General features: G+C 37.2%; 3 protein-coding genes and 1 long non-coding RNA gene across 4 annotated transcripts; 2 read left to right on the top strand and 2 right to left on the bottom strand.

The window, feature by feature from the left end:
* Window positions 1-384: 384 nt before the first annotated feature.
* Window positions 385-6,314, bottom strand: LOC109179957. The gene is made up of 3 exons (XR_002054027.1): window positions 5,961-6,314; window positions 5,722-5,818; window positions 385-663 (listed from the first exon to the last, which is right to left on the bottom strand). It is a non-coding gene; the product is annotated as an uncharacterized LOC109179957 (long non-coding RNA).
* Window positions 6,315-8,457: 2,143 nt separating this feature from the next.
* LOC109179967 lies at window positions 8,458-12,134 on the top strand. Its single transcript, XM_019329443.1, has 8 exons — window positions 8,458-8,521; window positions 8,611-8,679; window positions 9,058-9,223; window positions 9,327-9,872; window positions 10,059-10,116; window positions 10,221-10,252; window positions 10,356-11,572; window positions 11,662-12,134. Exons 1-8 carry the CDS (start codon window positions 8,458-8,460, stop codon window positions 12,132-12,134), a joined length of 2,625 nt encoding a protein of 874 aa, XP_019184988.1.
* Window positions 12,135-12,136: 2 nt separating this feature from the next.
* Window positions 12,137-13,481, top strand: LOC109179966. Its single transcript, XM_019329441.1, has 2 exons — window positions 12,137-12,980; window positions 13,420-13,481. Exons 1-2 carry the CDS (start codon window positions 12,137-12,139, stop codon window positions 13,479-13,481), a joined length of 906 nt encoding a protein of 301 aa, XP_019184986.1.
* A 4,314-nt stretch (window positions 13,482-17,795) lies between these two features.
* Window positions 17,796-18,455, bottom strand: LOC109179965. The gene has a single exon (XM_019329440.1). It carries the CDS (start codon window positions 18,453-18,455, stop codon window positions 17,796-17,798), a length of 660 nt encoding a protein of 219 aa, XP_019184985.1.
* Between the last annotated feature and the right edge of the window lie 2,097 nt (window positions 18,456-20,552).

Raw genomic sequence — 20,552 nt, 5'->3', positions numbered from 1 at the left:
TCATAGACTATGGATGATCTCATCTGAATTCCATACATAAATAGATCTATTATAATTTTTTGAGTACTTTTTAATTGAATAGACGTAGAGGTAATAGCCTGGTTATCCCGGAACATATTGTTTATGGTTGTGTATGTTAGTGTTGATGTAATCTATCAATATAATAAAGCAGTAACTTTCTACTAAAACCATTATCCCGCCCAAACCATACGGCGCCGTTTTGAGTATACTAATTCTATAGTTTGCGAATTGATGGTGATAGATTAATGTTTGGCTTTCCAATGACAATTATATGGCTAATACGTTATGCTACCGAGGATATTCAATAGACTTCTAATTATGTAAGACTTCTAATGATAACCTATATAAAATCTATTTCCAAGATTGCTTGAATCGATTTACATATATACACGTAAAGACCTTCAGATACACACATACAGATTTAAAAATGTATTTAAAATAAATGCTTCCAAATAATCAGCATGATTATTATGATTTATTTCTTGGAAACTCAAAGGTTTCCATCTCTATTCCGGCTGCAAGTAATGGTAGCTTCAACTTTCAAATTCCACTTCTTGAGCCTATATAAACCTCAGTCTCAATCTTTTTTTCACCCACCATTGTTCCAAATCAGCCTTTAGCAGTAAACCAAATTCTAAACCCCTGCATATTTTAAGATGCCAAGTCAATATATTTTGGTTAAAGATGTTATCCCTTTAAATAGAGAGAGGGCCATTCGAGTTAGGTGTGTTTGAGTTTATGAAATACCTGAAAGGAGAGGTTCGAGACAAATGAAGAGTAGAGAGGTTGTGGTATGCGATGAAGAGGTAAGCACTATTTTGTAAACACTATTACATTTTCCTTTCTTTGTTTGCACACTATAAAATCTGTTCACTATTCTATTATGCAGGGAACATTTATCCATGTAAACATGCAAAACTCGGATGTAGACAAGTACAAGAATGTGTTCAAGGAAGGGAAGCTATATTCTCTAAAAAAATTTTTGGTGTTCAGTCAGTACTATATGTATAGGACTTGTGATCATCAGTATATGATAAGGTTGAACTACAATACTCAGGTCAAGGCAATCAAATCCAGAGGGTTTCCTACCAACATGTTTCAGCTTAAACCCTATCAATGTCTCAAAGATGCAACTTTAGTGAATGACAAAGTCATGTTTGGTAAGTCATTTATGTATGCATTGTTAAAGGTGCAGATTTTATTTTTTAAGCCATATAATCTTCTATTGTTGTATTACAGATGTAATAGGCAGAGTCATTGAGATTCATGCTCCATTAGACAAAATAATAGGGGGGAAACCAGCAAAACTAATAGATTTCAAGATAACAGACAATGAGTAAGTTTCATACACTCTATGTGTTAAGTTCATTCAAATTTTTTCCCATTTTACTAACACATTTCAATACAGGGGAACTCAGTTGAAATGCACTGTTTGGGATAACCATGTAGCTTCCATGCTACCATTCTACAATTCAGATCTGAAAGAACCAGTTGTTGTGGTTATTCAGCTATGTAGGGCAAAAATTGTAAATGGTAAGATGTTTACTTATTCCTAAGATATATTACATTCTATTTTACTGCTGCCCCAAAATCATTCTGATATCCTTTACTGTTGACTTTTTTATGTTGTTTTATTAGGTGAAGTCAGGATCACAAGTTCCTATGATGCTACCAAGCTTTACTTGAATGCCTCTTATCAGGAAGTTGAAGATTTCAAATCCAAGTATGTTTCTATTATTTTTGTGTAACATTGAAAAACAGTGCTGTATTTTTTTTTGGGGAACAGTGCTGTATTAATTCTTTTTTTTTTTTTTTTTTTTTTTTTTTTTTTTTTGGGTCTACACTGCTGTATTCATTTATTTTTTGGGTTTGTGTAGGATACCAACTGTTCATAGTCCTTTAAGAAGTATTACCACAAGTGCAGTTATGTCCCAGTCCACTGGGATTTCAGAATTCAGGAGTGGTGCTCTGACTGTCACCTCAGTTGGTGATTTATTGAAAAACAAACAGGTGAAAATTGTATTCATTTTACATTCTCTCTGCTAGGTCTATATATAATAACTCAATTCTATGTTTTCTTATGATATTTTTCTTTCTACTATTCTATATTTTGATATTTGTTACCAGTGCTACTAATTAATGGCCAGTGCTACTAAATAATTACTTGGTTCAATGCAGGATGGGGATTTTTATGTTCCTGCACAAATTGTAGGAATTGAAGGTTTATTTGGGTGGATGTACATATCTTGCATGACATCAGGTTGCAACAGAAAACTGAAACCAGAAGGTGAGGATCTAATTTGTTCTAATTGTGATAAGAAGTTCAAGGAAGGAATGGCAAGATATAGGGTAATTGTTAGGGTTATGGATCAAGGATTATCAGATGCTCCCTTCCTTTTATGGGATAGGGAGTGTTCAGACTTGGTAGGAATCCCTGCAAACCTCCTCTACAAGAAATATAACAAGGTAAGCTCACTATCCTAAACACATAACTTTCTTATAAAAAAGATAATACATCCACACTCTATTTCTGTTTTAACTTTTCCTAATATGTATTTGTCTTGGTTATAGGTTTCAGATATTTCCAAAGAGTTGGAATCATTGATTGGATTGTCAATGATATTTAAGATAACATTGAAAATCAACCAAATGAGGGGAGGCAATCCAGCTTATACTGTGATGAGACTGTTGAGGGATGAACTATTGGTTTCTACCTACTGTTCAAAGCTGAAAGACAACCAAGAGAAGGATCTTATATCTAAGATGATTGATGAGGATGAAGAGGAGGATGAAGAATCTGACCAGGTACTACTATTTATGTTATTATGTAGTTTTTTTTTTTTTTTTTTTTTTTTTTTTTTTTTTTTTTTTTTTTTTTTTTTTTTTTTTTTTAACTTTTGCCTAACTTTGAACACTAAGTCACTGCTTCCATGTACAGGAAACATCCAATGGTGATAATGAGGTCAACAGCCCAATTAGTGTTCAGCAAACTCAGAGCCCTGTGGTTGATTTGGAGGACTGCACTGTGGTTAAGAGATCACTCCTTGATGAGTTCTCTTCTTCTGGCAAGGTTAAGAAGCCTAAAGTTTGATTGTAAAATTAAACAATTTGATATTGATGCTCTGTTGGTTTGGAATTGATAAAGTGTAAGACAATTGACCACCTTTGTGTGGTTTTGGGGTTTTTGGATATTGGTTTTTGACAATCAGTTTTTGAACTAACTGTTTTTGAGTAATTTGGCTCTTTTTTTGTATTTTGGTATTGTATTGTGTATCTAACTGTATGCAGGTTGAATATCAAGAACCAGCAATGAAGGCTATTAGTTTTCAAGGCATCAGCTAAAACCACAATCATATATTGTATTGTGTATCTAACTGTATTTTGGTGTTGTATTTTTACCAAGTCTTTTGTTGTTGCAAGTCTTTTGTAGTTGTAATTTGTTTATTGTATTCTTAAGATTTATAATAAAGTTGGATCTTATATACAATACTGCTTATTAAATTTAGTCATCTAATGTACCTAAAACAAATGCTTAACATACCAAAAAAGTTGATGAAAGGTTAAACTACACCAATTCTTATCTAAAATAAACTACAGTTGACTAAATATTATTAAGTTTAAGATGAAATTACCTACTTTTTATTTTTTATTTTTAAACAAAAGCTAAAGGAAAAACAAACATTTATGCAAGTTTTCTGTAACATCCAAGCACACCAATTCTTATCTAAAATAAACTACAGTTGACTAAATATTATTAAGTTTCAGATGAAATTAGCTACTGTTAATTTTTTTTTTTTTTAAAAAACCTAAAGGAAAAACAAACATTTATGCAAGTTTTCTGTAACATCCAAGCACACCAATTCTTATCTAAAATAAACTACAGTTCACTAAATATTATTAAGTTTAAGATGAAATTAGCTACTGTTAATTTTTTTTTTAAAAGATAAAGGAAAAGCAAACATTTATGCAAGTTTTCTGTTTTGAGTTTAAGATTTTAAAAAATGTACAGATATAAAGATTTTTTTGCTCATTTCAAGATAATAACTTGGCATCACTTGCCACAGACAATTATTAATCAATTGGCACAGACAATTATTAATCAAAGAGACAGAAACTCCTAATCTTTTTGCCATCAGATTTGTAAGATAATAACTTGCCTATAAAGGAATTGAAAGTTATTTTAAAATGAAATTTCAATACAATTTTAAAGGATTTCAAAGTAACTTTAAAATCAAATATGGAATTCAGCGCCTAAAGCAAAACAAATCACCTTGCATCAATAGTTAAGAAACAGATATTTAACACATGATATAGGCAAAATCATCTTTTAAGAAACAGTTTCACCTTGCATCAATAGGTAAGAAACAGATATGTAACACCTAATTTTGGCATCAAACTGTCAAGATCATCATTTGCAAATAAAACAACTAACTGTGGAAAGTCTCCAACCACAAATACAATGTCAAAGTAATAATCTAATCTAATCATGTAAATTACCAATTTAAATCAGAATCCTGATATAAAGTACATGATTTCTTACTTTACTAACCAACGACTGAACTCATATAAATTAATTGAAACAGTCATGGATTGAAACAGTCATATAAATGGACTAATAAGAGACTTACATTTTACTGTAAATCCCTACAGCCTAAATAAAAACCAAACGACAATTACAAATCTAAGAAAAAGAAAGTGCTAAACATTTTGGCATAAGGTTTGTAAGATCATCAGTTGCCTATCAAAATAACTGATTAGTAATACCACTTTTACAATTTCAAATTAAGGAACTCATATAAAGAATTTAAAGTCATTTTAAAATGAAATTTGTTATACAATTAGAACGGATTAGAAAGGAAGTTTAAAATGAAATATGAAATTAATTCCCTAAACAAAAACAATTCACATTGTATTTTTTATCTAAGAAACAGATATTTAACATTATTTTGGCATCAGATTGTGAATATCATCATTTGCCTATAAAACTAAATGATTAGTAATACCACATATACAATGTCAAATAAATCCCAATACTTTAATGAATTTAAAGTCAAATTAAATTGAAATTTAAAAAAAAATTACCTAAAGCAGGACAAATCCCATACATTTTGCCATCACATTTATAACAGCATCATTTGGCAATACAACTAACTGCTTTTTAATATACTGATGCAAGGCCAAACAACTTTACTATTGTGATTCCTATCAAATTGGCATCAGAAAAAATATTTCATCACTTGCCTATTCAATTAACTGCTTAGTCAAGCCACCAATTTAATGTTAAACTACTAAATCCATTTAAGCAAAAATGACTTAATAAAGGCTATGGTATGATAAACTACACAAGTAATATGTCAGCAATCTCAAAATAAAATCATTTAAATATTAATATCAAATTAAACTGTTCCCAAGAAAAACTCAACAGTCATATAAATTATTACTGCTAATTCATTTTGCACACAAAACACCCTTTTTTAGACAAACAAGACAATCAAATAAACACCAACTGATATAAAACCTAAAACAGAAAACGCTCAGACAGTGCAAATATTGACAGTTTCACTTTTACCACACAAAGAAAATTCACTCAGTTATCATGCGGAAAATTCTCAGCTCTACGATTATAGGTAGCAAAAGGAAGCAGGCAATTAATACAACAGGTAACCTACGCACATTAAGATTTCAGAATTTAAGCATTACCTTTCGCAAATTTTGTTATATGTACACTGTTGAGACAAGTTTGCAGCCAAAACGCCATTGTTAGACTGTAATCTTACTCTTATTGTTCACAAAATACCTGAAAGCAAGATGACGATTAAAATTTCATAAAAACCCTAAATGATTTCGTATGTAGAACAAATCTATACACTAAGAAATGCTTCAAATTTTAGATTTACACAGATAAAAGTATAAAAACACAAAAGAAATCGAAATGTTACCTTGATATTAGGTTTCTCGACAACCGGTAGAATCCACAGATAGTACACTGACTCATCTCCAACCTCTTACTCTAAAACACCAGAATTGAATCTTGAACACTAGATCTAACAGAAATGAGTCAGTTCGAACATTGTATATGAGGTGGGTGTATAGACGAAACAAATTTCTTCGGTCATAATGAAATTGTGGTAGAAATAGAGTTGAAAACCTAAAGACTAAAGCGCCATGAACAAGATCGGAGTGTTTAGGAGCGATCTTACATAGCGTTACAGACAAAGAGAGCTAAGGGAGTATCTATGCGATCGGAGTGAGTGTTAGAGAGAGAGAGGTAAGGGATTGTGGTTGTTCTACGATGTCCGAATGAGTTGTCCGGTTAGTCAAAGGGAGAAGCGGGTCGGGTTTGGGTATTGTGTCCGGGTTTGGGTTGTAGGGTCGGGTTTGGGCTCCTGGAATATGGGCTTATTAATTTATAGGGAAAATGGCACTTTTTACCCCTGAGTTATATACTTATAGCACTTTTTCCCCCTCAATTATTTAGGTAAGCACATTAGTCCCCTCAATTATTCTAAAAGTGGTGCTTTTTCCCCCCTGATATATTAAATTGACATTTATACCCTTAAAGTAAACATTTTATTTATTTTACTACTCCAACAAATTATTGCATATACGTAGGGATGACCATGGTTCGGTTTGAATTGAACCGGATACTAAAGCAATCGAATTAATAGTTTACGGTTATAATTCAGATCTAGAACCCAATATTTAAATGTCAATTTATTAAAATTATGTATCAAAAAAATTGAATCTTGAACCGTGAACCGGCGGTTCCGGATCTGATTCGCGATTTTGAACCGTCTTTATTTTAAAATTTTATTTTTTATTTTAAAATAGTCTAAATTCAACAATAAATGTATTTTATTTTTTCAGTTCGGAACATGAACCGTCCGTTCCGGTTCACGATTTTAAGAAACTCTAAATATCGAATTTCGATTCTAAATTGTAATTGGAATATTTCGGTTTGGTTGCTATAGTGTTTGTTTAGTTTGAACCAAATTATGGTCATAATTTGTTGGAGAAAAAAAATAAATTAAATATTTAGTTTAAGGGTAAATATGTCCATTTAACATTTCAGGGGGAAAAACAGCCACTTCAATAATTTAGGGGGAAAAATGCTATAGGTATATAACTCAGGGGAAAAAAGTGCCATTTTCCCTAATTTATATATAGGATTTTGGTTTACATTGGCTAAGTATGTATTATGTGTCTATTACAATGGGCTAAGTATATATTCAAAGATTGATATAACTGGGCTAAGTATACATTTTGTCAATCATTATTGTGTGGACCATGGTCATAAAAGTTGTTGTGACCATATTTTGTATAGTATAAGATAATGTAGATTCAATATGAAGTAAATGTATACTCAGCACAAAAATTATATACATTTAGTCCAGGGGATGTACATTATGGTTGCACTGAGTATACATTATATTAGGTAATGTACATTAAGTACAAAATTAATGTACATCTAATATATTAAAAATATTTATTTTGTTATGGTCCACATAACATTGTGTGGACCATGGTGTTTTACATTATTTTTGCACTAAGTAAACATTATCTTAGGTAATGTACATTAAGTACAAAATTAATGTACATTACCTATATATTAAAAATGTATTTTTGTTATGGTACACATAACGTTGTGTGGACCATGATCCACACAATACTTTGTCGTATTGTGTCATGTGTTTATTTTGTACGTATTACTACACAGACGGAATATTATCTAACCCATTTTCTAATATGTTACAGAAAATGTACATAGTAAAAAGGTGGGAAAAAATACGGATGTTGTGGGAAAAGAGAATCAAACGCACTCATACACGGCAGGAACACCAATTTGCACTTCTAATAGAACTGCAACACCAATCACTTGCGTCACGGATGGTAAATCAAAACAATTTAATTTTCAATATATATGGTATTGTTCTTTTAGAGTCATATATGTATAATTTTTTTGCTAATGTGTATTTTATTGTCTTTTCTCAAAACAAGAATTTGTCAGTATATACCTCAGCGCACATAATATGGAATGTACAAATAGCAACAGTAAATGCAAAAAATTTGTACTAGGAGTCAACAGCCCTAGTTTCTATACTGGAAGTAGCGGCATAACTAATGGTACATTAAATTAGGTTTTACAATGTATCTGTATTTTTATATATACTTCGTTAATTTATACGTTCGTGTTTTGCGCAATTTAATGGTAAAAGGTCAAATATTACAATCCACAACTACAAGACGACCGCTTTCAGAAATATCAAATGATACGTTTCTTTTTTTGGTTTTTATAATTATTAATGGACGGTGATATTATGAATTATATTTTAATAATGTACTTTTTTGTTAGTCAATACGAACAGAAACATCATACAAAACACGCAGCTCAGTGCAGATCCAAAGGCAACGAATGTGCTTAATAGAGATTTATCTATGGCGTTTGAAGAAGTCTCCAATATTCCAATAATATCAACAAACATAGACGGAAGAGCCAATGGTAATTTTTTCGGTAGTAATTGCGATGTTATTCTCCATTTTAAAGAAACAGTTGAATCAATGGTGATAAATTGAAAATGTTCTATACAGGATTCAATCAAAATGTTGAAGAAGAAGAAAATCTGACTAATCTATTACAACCGTCATATGCAAGCAAAGGTATGTATCAAAGTGAAATTTATTTAAATAAAACGTTTTTAAGTATGATTTTTTAATGGTAATAATTTATTTTGTATTTTTATACGTAGTGGAATACAATGATTTTGGTGATCCAAATAACACATGTCAACATTGCGGGGCAGTTTTTTGGCATGCGGAAAGGATAAACAAAACGGTGATTCACGGTACACCCAGATATACAATGTGTTGCAACAATGGTAAGATTCAATTGCCAACAACACAATTGCCCCCGCCGCCGATATATGACCTTTTTTTTGAAGGGGGGGGGGGGGGGGAGGGGGGAAAGCAAGCATTTCTTGAACAACATAAGGACGTACAATAACATGTTCTGCTTTACATCAATGGGTGGTAAGATAGATAGAGATGTCAACAAAAACGGTGGACCACCAGTTTTTCGAATACATGGACGAAACTTCCACTACATTGGTAGTCTTTTGCTAGTGGACGGGAAACGACTACATTTTGCGCAGTTGTATATCTATGATACTAATAATGAATTGGTTAATCGGCTCAGTTCCGTAAGGCATGTCTATATTGTGATAGGTTATTGTTTAATATAATGCCGTATATTAAATTAACTCCCTTTCTAATTGAATTAATTACAACGTTTGATGTTATATTAATAGGCCAGACGGTGATCTTAGTGACATCCATGAAGAAATTGTCAAGGATATTCAACAAGCGTTGGATGCAAATAATGTGTTGGTCAAGTCCTTCAGAATGGCCCGTTCAGAAATAGACAAAAATCCTGTGGCTGAGGTAAAGATAAAATTGCTTGGTAAGAGATCAAAGGATGCAAGAACTTATAATTTGCCGCAAGTTTCTGAAGTTGCTGCATTAATTGTTGGGGATATTGATGCAAATATTGGTGAGCGTGACATCTTAGTGGAAACAAAGAGTGGCCTATTGCAACGAATTAGTGAACTAAACCCAGCGTACTTACCAATGCAATACCCGTTGTTGTTTCCTCATGGTGAGGACGGTTATAGGGAAGACATCCAGTTTTCCACATTAAAAGGAAGCAGTTCAGGTGGTCGTGAAAGGATTAGTCCGCGGGAATACTTCTCATACCTCATCCAGTCAAGATTGTCGCAGCTTTCTACATTACTGCATGCAAAAAGGCTTTTCCAACAATTTTTGGTCGATGCGTACACAATGGTTGAGTCAGGAAGGTTAATCTATATAAGGACACACCAAAAAAGTTTGAGGTGCGAAACACATAATTGCTTGAATGATGCATTAACACGCGGTGAAGTGGATCCTCAGACTCAAGGAAAGAGAATAATATTGCCTTCAAGTTTTACGGGTGGTGCTAGATACATGATACAGAATTACTAGGATGCTATGTCTATATGTAGATGGGTTGGATACCCGGATCTCTTTATCACATTCACATGCAATCCAAAGTGGCCTGAGGTGAAATGCTTCTTAATTGATCGTAATTTAAAACCAGAAGACCGGCCTGACATAATATGCAGATTATTCAAGATGAAGTTGGATGCTTTAATTTCTGAATGCAGGAAGAACAAGTTGTTCGGACCCGTCATTGGAGGTACTTACCTATTTGGTTATGCCTATGAACTTATTAAAGTAAGCAATCTGTTGTATAACGTTGTTTATATTCTAACTGTAAACCCATTTTTCCATGTTAATAGTTATCTATACCATCGAATTTCAAAAGCGTGGTCTACCGCATGCTCATATACTGTTTTTCTAGATAAACAACATGGAGCATCACATGGGATACATTTGGACAACATAATTTCTGCTGAGTTACCTGATCCAATACAAGATCCAGAATACTTCAAATTAGTGGATGAGTTTATGATGCACGGTCCTTGCGGTAGAGCTCGGTTGAATTCTCCATGCATGGTGAAGGGTAAATGTACTAAACACTTTCCCAAAAAGTTTGTTAATGTTTCTACTTTTGACGATGATGGTTATCCTATTTATCGAAGACGTGACAATGGTCGTTCTATGGTGAGAAATGGGATTAACTTGGATAATCGCTATGTGGTGCCACACAATAGGCATTTGTTGTTAAAGTATAGAGGTCATATTAATGTGGAATGGTGCAACCAATCCCGTTCAATAAAGTACCTGTTCAAATACGTGAACAAGGGTCACGACAGGGTGACAGCAGAGTTCTACCGAAGCAATAGTGAGGAAGAGGAACCGCAAGTGATTGATGAGATAAGTATGTATTATGATTGTAGGTACATATCTCCATGTGAAGCTGCTTGGCGTTTATTTGGTTTTGAAATACAGTTAAGAACACCATCAGTTGAACGGTTAAGCTTTCACTTGCCCAATCAACAGAGTGTAGTTTTTGCAGATGATGATCCGGTTGATAACATACTCAGTCGACCAACTATATTAGATAGCATGTTTCTGGAATGGTTTGAGGCAAATAAAACATACCCAGAAGCAAGGAAACTGACATATGCTGAAATGCCAACGAAGTTTGTATGGAAAAAAGATATTAGAAAATGGCATCCAAGGAAAAGAGGGTTTTCAATAGGTAGAGTTTTCTATGTGCTGCCTGTCAGTGGTGAGATCTTCTATTTGCGATGTCTTTTGAATAAAGTTCAAGGGCCTACAAGTTTTTCAGATATAAGAACAGTCAGTGGTGTGCAGTACGAATCCTTTAGGGATGCGTGTTCAGCTAGAGGATTAGTAGACGACGATAAAGAGTATGTTCATGCTATTGAAGAAGCAGGTCAGTGGGCCACATCTGCGAATTTGAGAAGATTGTTTGTGACTTTGTTGATGTCCAACTCAATGTCAAAACCTGAAGTGGTGTGGGAAGCTACGTGGAACTCTTTGACTGAAGATGCACAATTCAAGATTAGAGAACAGACGGGACTTGGATGTATTCAATTTTTTTAATGTCTTTCTTCATGTTATGCAATATGGTTTTATAAACACACTTATACTATTTTTTGGATAATTATACCACAGATTTAATTTTATTTGAGGATCAAAAAAAGAATTATGCACTTTCGGAGATAGAACTACTTTTGACAACTATGGGAAAGAGTTTGAAAGACTTTCCTTCAATGCCCTCTCCTGATTTACAGTTTCTGGACAGAACAACCAATATGTTAATACAAGAGGAATTGTCATATGACATTAATGCAATGAAGGAAGAGAATGATAGTTTGGTGGACCAACTCACTGAAGAGCAAAAGGCAATATATGATAACGTATTGGACGATGTTGTGAATGAGTTTGGGGGATTATTTTTTGTGTATGGATATGGTGGTACGGGTAAAACCTTCTTGTGGAGAGCATTGTCTTCCGCTTTGAGGTCAAAGGGTGAGATTGTTTTAAATGTTGCATCAAGTGGCATAGCTTCGAGGTTTGCAATACCAATCGCTGTTAATGAAGATTCTACTTGCAAATCAGTCAAAGCAGTCCGTTGGCACACTTGATAATGCAAAGTAGGTTGATCATTTGGGATGAGGCACCAATGATGCATAAATTTTGCTTTGAAGCTTTGGACCGAGCTATGCGAGATCTACTGCGTGTTCAAAATTCAAGAAGTTTTGAAATGACTTTTGGTGGGAAAACCGTTGTGTTAGGTGAAGACTTCAGACAAATTTTACCAGTAATTCCAAAGGGGACCAGGCAAGATATAGTGGGTGCAAGTATAAATTCATCATATCTGTGGAGAAGCTGTAAAGTATTTAGGCTTACAAAGAATCTACGGCTTAGGGCATTGCAATCAGAGTCTGGAGTTCAAGAGATTGAAGAATTTACAAAGTGGATTGCTAATATAGGTGACAGAACAATTGGTGATTCGTTGGATGGTGAATGTGAGATCAACATTCCAGAAAAATTCTTACTCAAGTCGGTGGAGGATCCTATTTCTACAATTGTTGATAGCATATTCCAGGGGTTTCGTAATGGAATTCGAGATGTCAAATATATAAAAGACTGTGCAATTTTGGCACCAACTTTGGACGTGGTAGATAACATCAATGAATACATGAATGAATTTAATACTGCCGAAGGAATGACATATCTCAGCTGTGATTCGGTGTGCAAATCGGATTCCAATGTTGACATGCTTGCGGATTTACACACGCCGGAGTTTTTAAATGGATTACGATGTTCTGGAGTGCCAAATCACTCATTGACTTTAAAAGTTGGATCACCCATTATGCTCTTGAGAAATATTGATCACTCATTGGGGTTGTGCAATGGTACAAGAATGACCATTTCAAAGTTGGCTACACATGTTTTAGAAGCGCAAATATTGACCGGAACAACTGCTGGTACAAAGGTTTTAATACCAAGGATGTCCTTAACACCGTCAGATCCAAGATTGCCTTTTAAGTTTCAAAGAAAACAATTTCCGCTAATGTTGTCATATGCCATGACAATAAACAAAAGCCAGGGTCAAACATTGTCAAACGTCGGTTTATTTTTGAAGAGGCCAGTATTTAATCACGGACAACTGTATGTAGCGGTGTCAAGGGTTAGTAATCCTAGCGGATTAAAAATGTTGATTTGTGACGAAAATGTACAATCCAAAAATACGACTACAAATGTCGTATATAAAGAAGTTTTCAATAATGTGTAATAAAAAAACAGTTCATACTATTACTTTTAATTGTACGACCTTACGTATTACTTCTTACATTTATGACCGTGCATCGCACGGGTACAAATACTAGTTTTTCTAAATCTTATTACAGTTTCCTAACATTTCAGGCGACTATTGGGTTAATACAAAAGAGAGAACAGACGAGCGACCATTTTCACCAAAAGATTAGTGGTTTCTAGTGCTAACAGTTTAATAAAAAGGCATAGATCATTGACTACATGAGAGCTAAAAAATATGTTCTACTATATTTAAGTTTTTGAAAGGAGAAATACCTTTGTTTTGATGATAATGTTTCCTCTTTGACCCAATGGTGCATGAAGATGTAATCTTTCTCATGGTCTGTAATCGCAAAGCTTCTTTCTGTTTTGTGATGGAATGTTTTTAGTGTCTTCGCCACCCTTTTGTTTTGTAGCTTCAATCTTAAGTTAAGGCTTATTGAAAAAGGTGTAATTAATGGCTAACCATAATTATTCCCATAAACATAAACATTTTATTGGAAAACAAATATGCCTACCGGAGTAATTGATTTTGATTGGCTTAAAAATAAATGTTGCACTAAAAATAAATAGAAACTAAATAAATTCTCACCCAAATAAATCCTCACGAATATTGTGTTTTTTTTAGCCTTGTAATTATCAATGGTAAATGATTAATGGAAATAAAATATGGAAGCTATTAATATTCTATATACTAAAAATAAGTTGAATATTATATATATATATATATATATATATATATATATATATATATATATATATATATTAAGGCTATAATAATAATAATTCGTTAATACTAAGAGGATGCATGCATGATTCTGCGTTTCTCTATGTGAATGAAAAGGCTAATTCGTTATTATTATTATTATTATTATTATTATTATTTTATTATTATTATTATTATTATTATTATTATTATTATTATTATTATTATTATTGTAGTAAATACTAAATAGTAATAGTAATTATAGTAATAATAATTGGCTAATAGGATGATTCTGCATTTCTGTGTTGTTATTAAGGCTGATTTTACGTTTTGTATTAAAGATTTATTTAATTAAGGTTGATTTAATTTAAATAATTTAATTAAGGATGATTGGATTTAATTAAGGATGATTTAATTTAATTAAGGATGATTATTTGTAATACTAAATATATTGGCACATGAATCTATTTATAAATTAAAATGAATATAATAAATGTTTTCACATTTGGGTCAGAGTGTAGGGGCCCTTAGGGTTGGGGTTCAACCTTTTGGAAGAATTATTTTTCTTTAATATATATAGAGGATTAGAGATATCGATTCATTCCATTGACCAATAGAATAGGAATACAAAGTATATCTAAAACAGAACTCTAACAAACCCTGAGTAACAGACTATACTAATTCAGCTACTCTAAAGCCACACAATTACAAACATATAATATAAAGATATCATAACAAATAATAATAATGCTAACACACCCCCTCAAGCACAAGGTTGGTGAGCCACAACATTGAGCTTGTCCCGTAGAGCGGCAAAATGCGGAGCTGGAAGTGGTTTAGTAAAGATGTCTGCCAACTGATCTGTAGTAGAGACGTAGTTGACAAAAAAGTTTCCAGAGGCCACCTTGTCGCGGACAAAGTGGTAATCAATCTCTACATTGGCGCAGAGATATCACACCACAACGTCGCCGGCTGTCTTGCATGCAATCCAAGCTCACGGAGTAATGATACGACCCATGTGACTTCTGCGGATACGTCAGCTAGAGCTTTATACTCGGCTTCAGTGGACGACCGTGCAACAGTGCGTTGTTTCTTCGAGAGCCAGGATATGAGGTTAGACCCGAGATAAACCGCAAAACCACTCGTGCTCTTCCTCTCAATAGGACATCCTGCCCAATCTGAATCAGAGAAAGCGTGTATAGCAGTAGACGTGGACGGAGACAGACGGAGGCCGTAGTCTAATGTCCCTTTGATGTAGCGCAGTACCCGTTTGACGAGAGCCCAATGGTCAGTAGTTGGTGCATGCATGAATTGACACAAGCGATTCACCGCATAAGATAAATCCGACCACGTGATAGTCAAATACTGTAAGGCCCCTACCACACGACGATACTGAGTGGGATTGTCATGCAGCTGGTCAGAGGGAGTTACCGCTTTAGTGACTGCTGCCGGCGTAGAAAGTGGTTCGCAATCCACCATTCCGGACCTTCCAAGAAGGTTAGTCATATATCGACGCTGGGAGAGAATTATACTATCACCGTCCGTGACTGTTTCAATCACTAAGAAGAACCCCGGTTTGCCCAGATCACGGATCTTGAAAGCTGTGGCAAGTCGTTGAAGAAGAGTGTCCACTAGTGGCGCAGCATTATCCATCATGATAATGTCATCCACGTAGACAAGTAAATACACCCGCGATGTCCCCTCAATGTAGTAAAAAAGGGAGACGTCTGTTTTGGAAGCTGTAAACCCTGTAGATAGTAAAAAATCATGTAATCTTTTGAACCAGGCTCGTGGAGCCTGTTTCAAACCATACAGGGAACGCTGTAAATGACAGACGTGCCCAGGGGTAGCTGGATCTTCATACCCTGGAGGTTGCTTCATATACACCGTTTCTACCAGATGGCCGTTCAAAAAGGCATTGTGAACGTCCAGTTGGCAGAGTGTCCACATGTGAGACACGGAAAGAGAGAAAAGCATACGAACCGTGGTGGGTTTGACCACAGGGCTGAAGGTTTCAAAGTAATCCTCGCCTGCCACCTGATTGAACCCTTTGGCGACTAGACGGGCTTTATAGCGCTCTACCGAGCCATCAGCATTTCGCATTGTGCCGAACACCCATTTGCAACCAATGATGTTCATATGTGGCTCCGGCGCCACTAATCGCCAAGTGTGATTGTGTAACAATGCATTGAACTCCTGATCCATGGCTTCACGCCAATGTGGGTGTCCCACAGCTTGGGAGTAACAAGTTGGATCAGTAGTTGTATTTAACGCAAAAAATGGCTCAGCTGTGTCTCGAGTCATATGTCGGAGACGCATGACATGGTCCCGACTTTGAGGCTGAGCTCGTGCCTTACGACGACGGACCGGAGCAGTATGAGCTATAGCCAGTTGGGGCGGGGCACTATCCAGTGGTATAGACTCGGGCCCGGATTGAGGCGCTGGTACATAGGTGGGCCCGGACTCGACTACAACCGGCCCAACGGCCCACGGTAGGACAGGTGGTGCTGTCTCTTGATTTGGAGTTCCTGTTGCAAATGGGAAAATATTTTCGTCGAAACGAACATGCCGACATATATAGGTTTTCCCACTTATCAAGTCAATACATCTGTATCCCCTAAAGGAGGGCGGGTAACCTAGGAAGACGCATGGAGCCGATCGATACTCAATCTTATGCCTGTTATACTGGTGCAGATATGGGTAACACCGGCACCCGAAGACACGAAGAAATGTGTATGGTGGTGGTGTTTTAAACAGACGAGTGTATGGGCTTTCAAAGTTTATGGCCGATGACGGAAGGAAGTTGATTAAACAAGTGGCTGTTTCGAAGGCGTGTCCCAGTGTTGTTGCGGGACCTTGCCTTCGGTGAGTATAGCAAGACCGGTTTCGACAATTTGTCTGTTCTGGCGCTCAACCCGCCCGTTTTGTTCGTGCGTATAAGCACAGGACTGACGGTGGTTTATACCGAGTGTTTGGAATATAGTGTGTAATTTTCGGTACTCACCCCCTAAATCCGACTGAATAGACTTGATAGAGCGCGAAAACTGTCGCTCTACCAAAACACGAAATGACTCAAACACTTTATATATATCTGATTTTACCCGTAATGGATAAAACCAGCAGAATCTAGAGTAGTCGTCTACAAATAGCACAAAATAGCGGAAACCATTTGTAGATATTACAGGAGAAGGGCCCCATATATCAGTAAATAATAAATCTAGTACATTTTCACTAGAGTTGGGAACCCGATCTAATTTAAATCTTGATGATTTGCCGAGATGGCAGGCCGTGCATGACTCCAGTGACTCCGATTTATTTGATGTGACCGGGCACTGCTGTAGGACTTTATTTAATACTTGTTTATGAGGGTGACCGAGTCTACGGTGTCACACAGTGGGCTTAGCCCGGGAACTGACGAACGCATGATGTGATCGGAACACAGGGAGCTTGTACAGACCGCCTGACGTGGGACCCTTAAGTAGAACCGCTTTGGTTGTGGAGTCCTTCACAAAAAAAAGTCATTATGAAATTCAAAAAATACTTTGTTCTCAGAAGTAAATTTATGCACGGATAAAAGCGGAACAGACAGACTCGGAACATGCAAGATATTGGACAATTCTAACGGTCTAGACACGGATGGGAGAGATGTACGACCGACTCGTGAGATAGCCAAACCTGCTCCATTTCCAACCCGTAGCACGTCTGGACCAACGTACTCATCCAACATCTGCATCATACCGGCGTTGGGCGTTGCGTGTGCCGTGGCCCCGGTGTCCGGGTATCAACCGTCCGACGGTAGAGCCGAGGATGACGCCGGTGCTTCACCAGAGATGGCAACGTGAGCCTGCGCTGGAGGTTGGGTACTGTATCTCTTGAAGCAGTAGACGACCGTGTGGCCGTGAGATCTGCATATCTGACATCTCGGACTCCCACGACCACCGCGAGCCTGACTACCATGACTGCCACGCCCACGGTTGTTCTGCGACTGCTGGCCGCCACTGCCACCTTGCGATCCACGACCTGGAGCAGCGTATATGGCTGTCGGAGACACGTCGGCTTCAATGCTTGATGGATAATCATCCACGAGTATAAACTCGTGGGCTTGCAAAAAATCAGATAAGTGCAACAGAGAGACGGGAGTCCCCGAGGCAGTGAGGGAAGCTGCGATGGCTTTGAGCTCCGGACGCAACCCGCGGAGAACGTATAAATTCTGTTCCATCAGAGACAAGGGCCGGCCAGCTTGTGTAAGCGACTCCACCAGGAGCTGCGCTCGCCCTAAGTATTCGGCGGTGGTGGCGTTGCCTTGTCGGAGCATCTGAAATTTCCCCAAGAGACTCAGACACCGAACATGACTGGATGATCCGAGCGCTTGAGTGATGGATGCCCAGACTTCCGTGGCGGTGCTCCGGCCAACGGCTAGGTGTAACACCTCGTCCGACATGGATAAGACGAGCAGCGACAACATGGACTAGTCTTGCTTCTCCCATGCTCGAAACGCTGGATTTGGAATTAATGTTGCAGTTGCCGGAGTGGAAGACGAGTCGCCGGAGGAGGGGGCTTCTGTAACACTCCGTGTTACGGCCTTCAATCCCGGATTAATTATTTAATTAATTCCGCTAATTAATAATTAAAAAGGGATTTAATTTGGTTAAGGATTCCCTTTAATTAATTAATGTGGTCCACCATGGATTGTGGACCCTTAACTAAACTAGAGTCTTAAGCCTATTAGGAATAAAGAAAGTCAACCTTTTACTAATCAGATTCTAATTAGGAATCCTAAACCTATATATCTATTAGGAATAAAGAAAGTAAGCCTTTATTATTCAGATTATGATTAGGATTCCTGATTCTATAAATAGGGGATTAGAAAGCAATTAGAACCTTTACCACCCATAGTTATATTACACGAAAATATTCCCGGGAGATTCACCACCACCAAGCCTAGGGAGATCAATCGGATGAAAATCTTAGAGAAGAACCTTTATAGCCAAGGGAGGATTAATTAAGGCTAAGAGGTAACCCATGTCTCAACAAAACCTATTTTCCTTGCTATATTCTCCTTCTTTGGCTCCCTCTATATGCTTGTGTCTTGATGAATTCCTTTATGATATTCGTAATATTATCTTGTTGATTGATGTGATGATTTCGTGTGTGATCTTGATGATCTTGATGTTAAAAAGAGGTTCTTGATATTTATGTAATGATTCTTGATGATAAAGATAAAATATGATTTTGATGATTTGTATTGGATTAGAGCCCTAGGTTGGGTTGGGAATTTGTATTATGATATTCTTGGTTTATACTTGGGAGGGAATTTGCATGTTCGGGCATTATTTATGTTTAGAAGTCATGTTAAGATGTGTTCAATATGATTCTTGCTTTTGATCCATTAATTGCCTACGTGGTGTCGTTATTTACGTTTAAAAAGGTCTTAGAATGGTTTCGGGTTCCCCGGGATCCCGGGACGCGTATTTGATGAAAAGAGTCAGTGGGGGGTAGGTGGGGGTAGGGGTACCCGCCACCTACCCGCTGCCCGAGAATTACGGCCAGGCAGCGGGCAGTCGGCGGGTAGACGCCTGACCGCCGACCACCTGCTGCCCGGAAGGTCATCGCCGGCAGGTGACCCCCACCCACCGGCTACCCGCTGGTCCGTTACCCACCCCGGGTCCTCGGCTTCCTCGTTTGATGTTCCCCATTCCCCGTAGTGTCCCAACGGACCCCGTTTATCGTGCTTGTGTCTAGTTTGATGTTTTGGGTGCCATTCGTAGGATAAAAGAGTCTTAGGAATTGCATGCTAGTGAATCGGTAACCCGTTGGCCTAGGAGAAGAATGCATGAACCCCTTAGGACTACTCTTAGTATGTGAATGATCACACGTAAGTTTATTTATTCACCTCCCCCTTCCCAATGTGCTATTATGTGCTACGATGTGTTATGTGATGCATGATTCCTTAATTTGGTTGCGATCAAATTGGCTATACGGGCAGTTGGATGGGTTAAGAACCATACCAACTGTTAACCAGGCCGGTTGCGATCGGTCAGGTATATAAATATTATATAGGGCTGCGGTCCACTGTTTGGTTGTACATGAGCTGTGGTTCATTCTCCTGGATGCGGTCAGTGATTCACTTCTTGGGCTACAGCCCATGGGCCTCGTGTGCGGATGGTCCACTGACTGGACGCGTCAGCGGTGTGTAGGGCCACCAGCCTGAGGAAGGCCATAGCCCACCGACCGAGTGATCGACGGTGTGTAGGGCTATGGTCGGCTGCGACCCACCGACTGAGGGCCAGCGGTGTGTAGGGTCGTAGTCTCCGAGGATCATCGCCCACCGACTAAGATCCTTAGCGGTGTGTAGGGTTTTCGCCCACCGACTAAGGTTCTCAGTGGTGTGTCGGGCTTGATTCACTACGATCCACCGTCTGTGCTCATCAGCGGTGTGTAGGGTCGTAGTCCCTGTAAGAGGATCACAGTCCACCGACTGAGCGCGTCAGCGGTGTGTAGGACTGTGATCCGCCGTCAAACTATTGGCGGTCTGTAC

This window comes from Ipomoea nil, unplaced genomic scaffold (assembly GCF_001879475.1).
Source record: "Ipomoea nil cultivar Tokyo-kokei standard unplaced genomic scaffold, Asagao_1.1 scaffold0982, whole genome shotgun sequence".
NCBI lineage: Eukaryota > Viridiplantae > Streptophyta > Magnoliopsida > Solanales > Convolvulaceae > Ipomoea > Ipomoea nil.
This window is presented reverse-complemented; position numbering and strand designations above follow the sequence as displayed.

Coding starts and splice junctions, on each gene's coding strand:
- LOC109179966 (XM_019329441.1), top strand. CDS start 12,137: ATGCAAAGTAGGTTGATCATTTGGGATGAGGCACCAATGATGCATAAA. Junction 12,981..13,419: donor ATTGACCGGAACAACTGCTG/GTACAAAGGTTT, acceptor CTAACATTTCAG/GCGACTATTGGGTTAATACA.
- LOC109179967 (XM_019329443.1), top strand. CDS start 8,458: ATGGCGTTTGAAGAAGTCTCCAATATTCCAATAATATCAACAAACATA. Junction 9,873..10,058: donor ACAATGGTTGAGTCAGGAAG/GTTAATCTATAT, acceptor GTCTATATGTAG/ATGGGTTGGATACCCGGATC. Junction 10,117..10,220: donor GCAATCCAAAGTGGCCTGAG/GTGAAATGCTTC, acceptor TTCTGAATGCAG/GAAGAACAAGTTGTTCGGAC.
- LOC109179965 (XM_019329440.1), bottom strand. CDS start 18,455: ATGTCGGACGAGGTGTTACACCTAGCCGTTGGCCGGAGCACCGCCACG.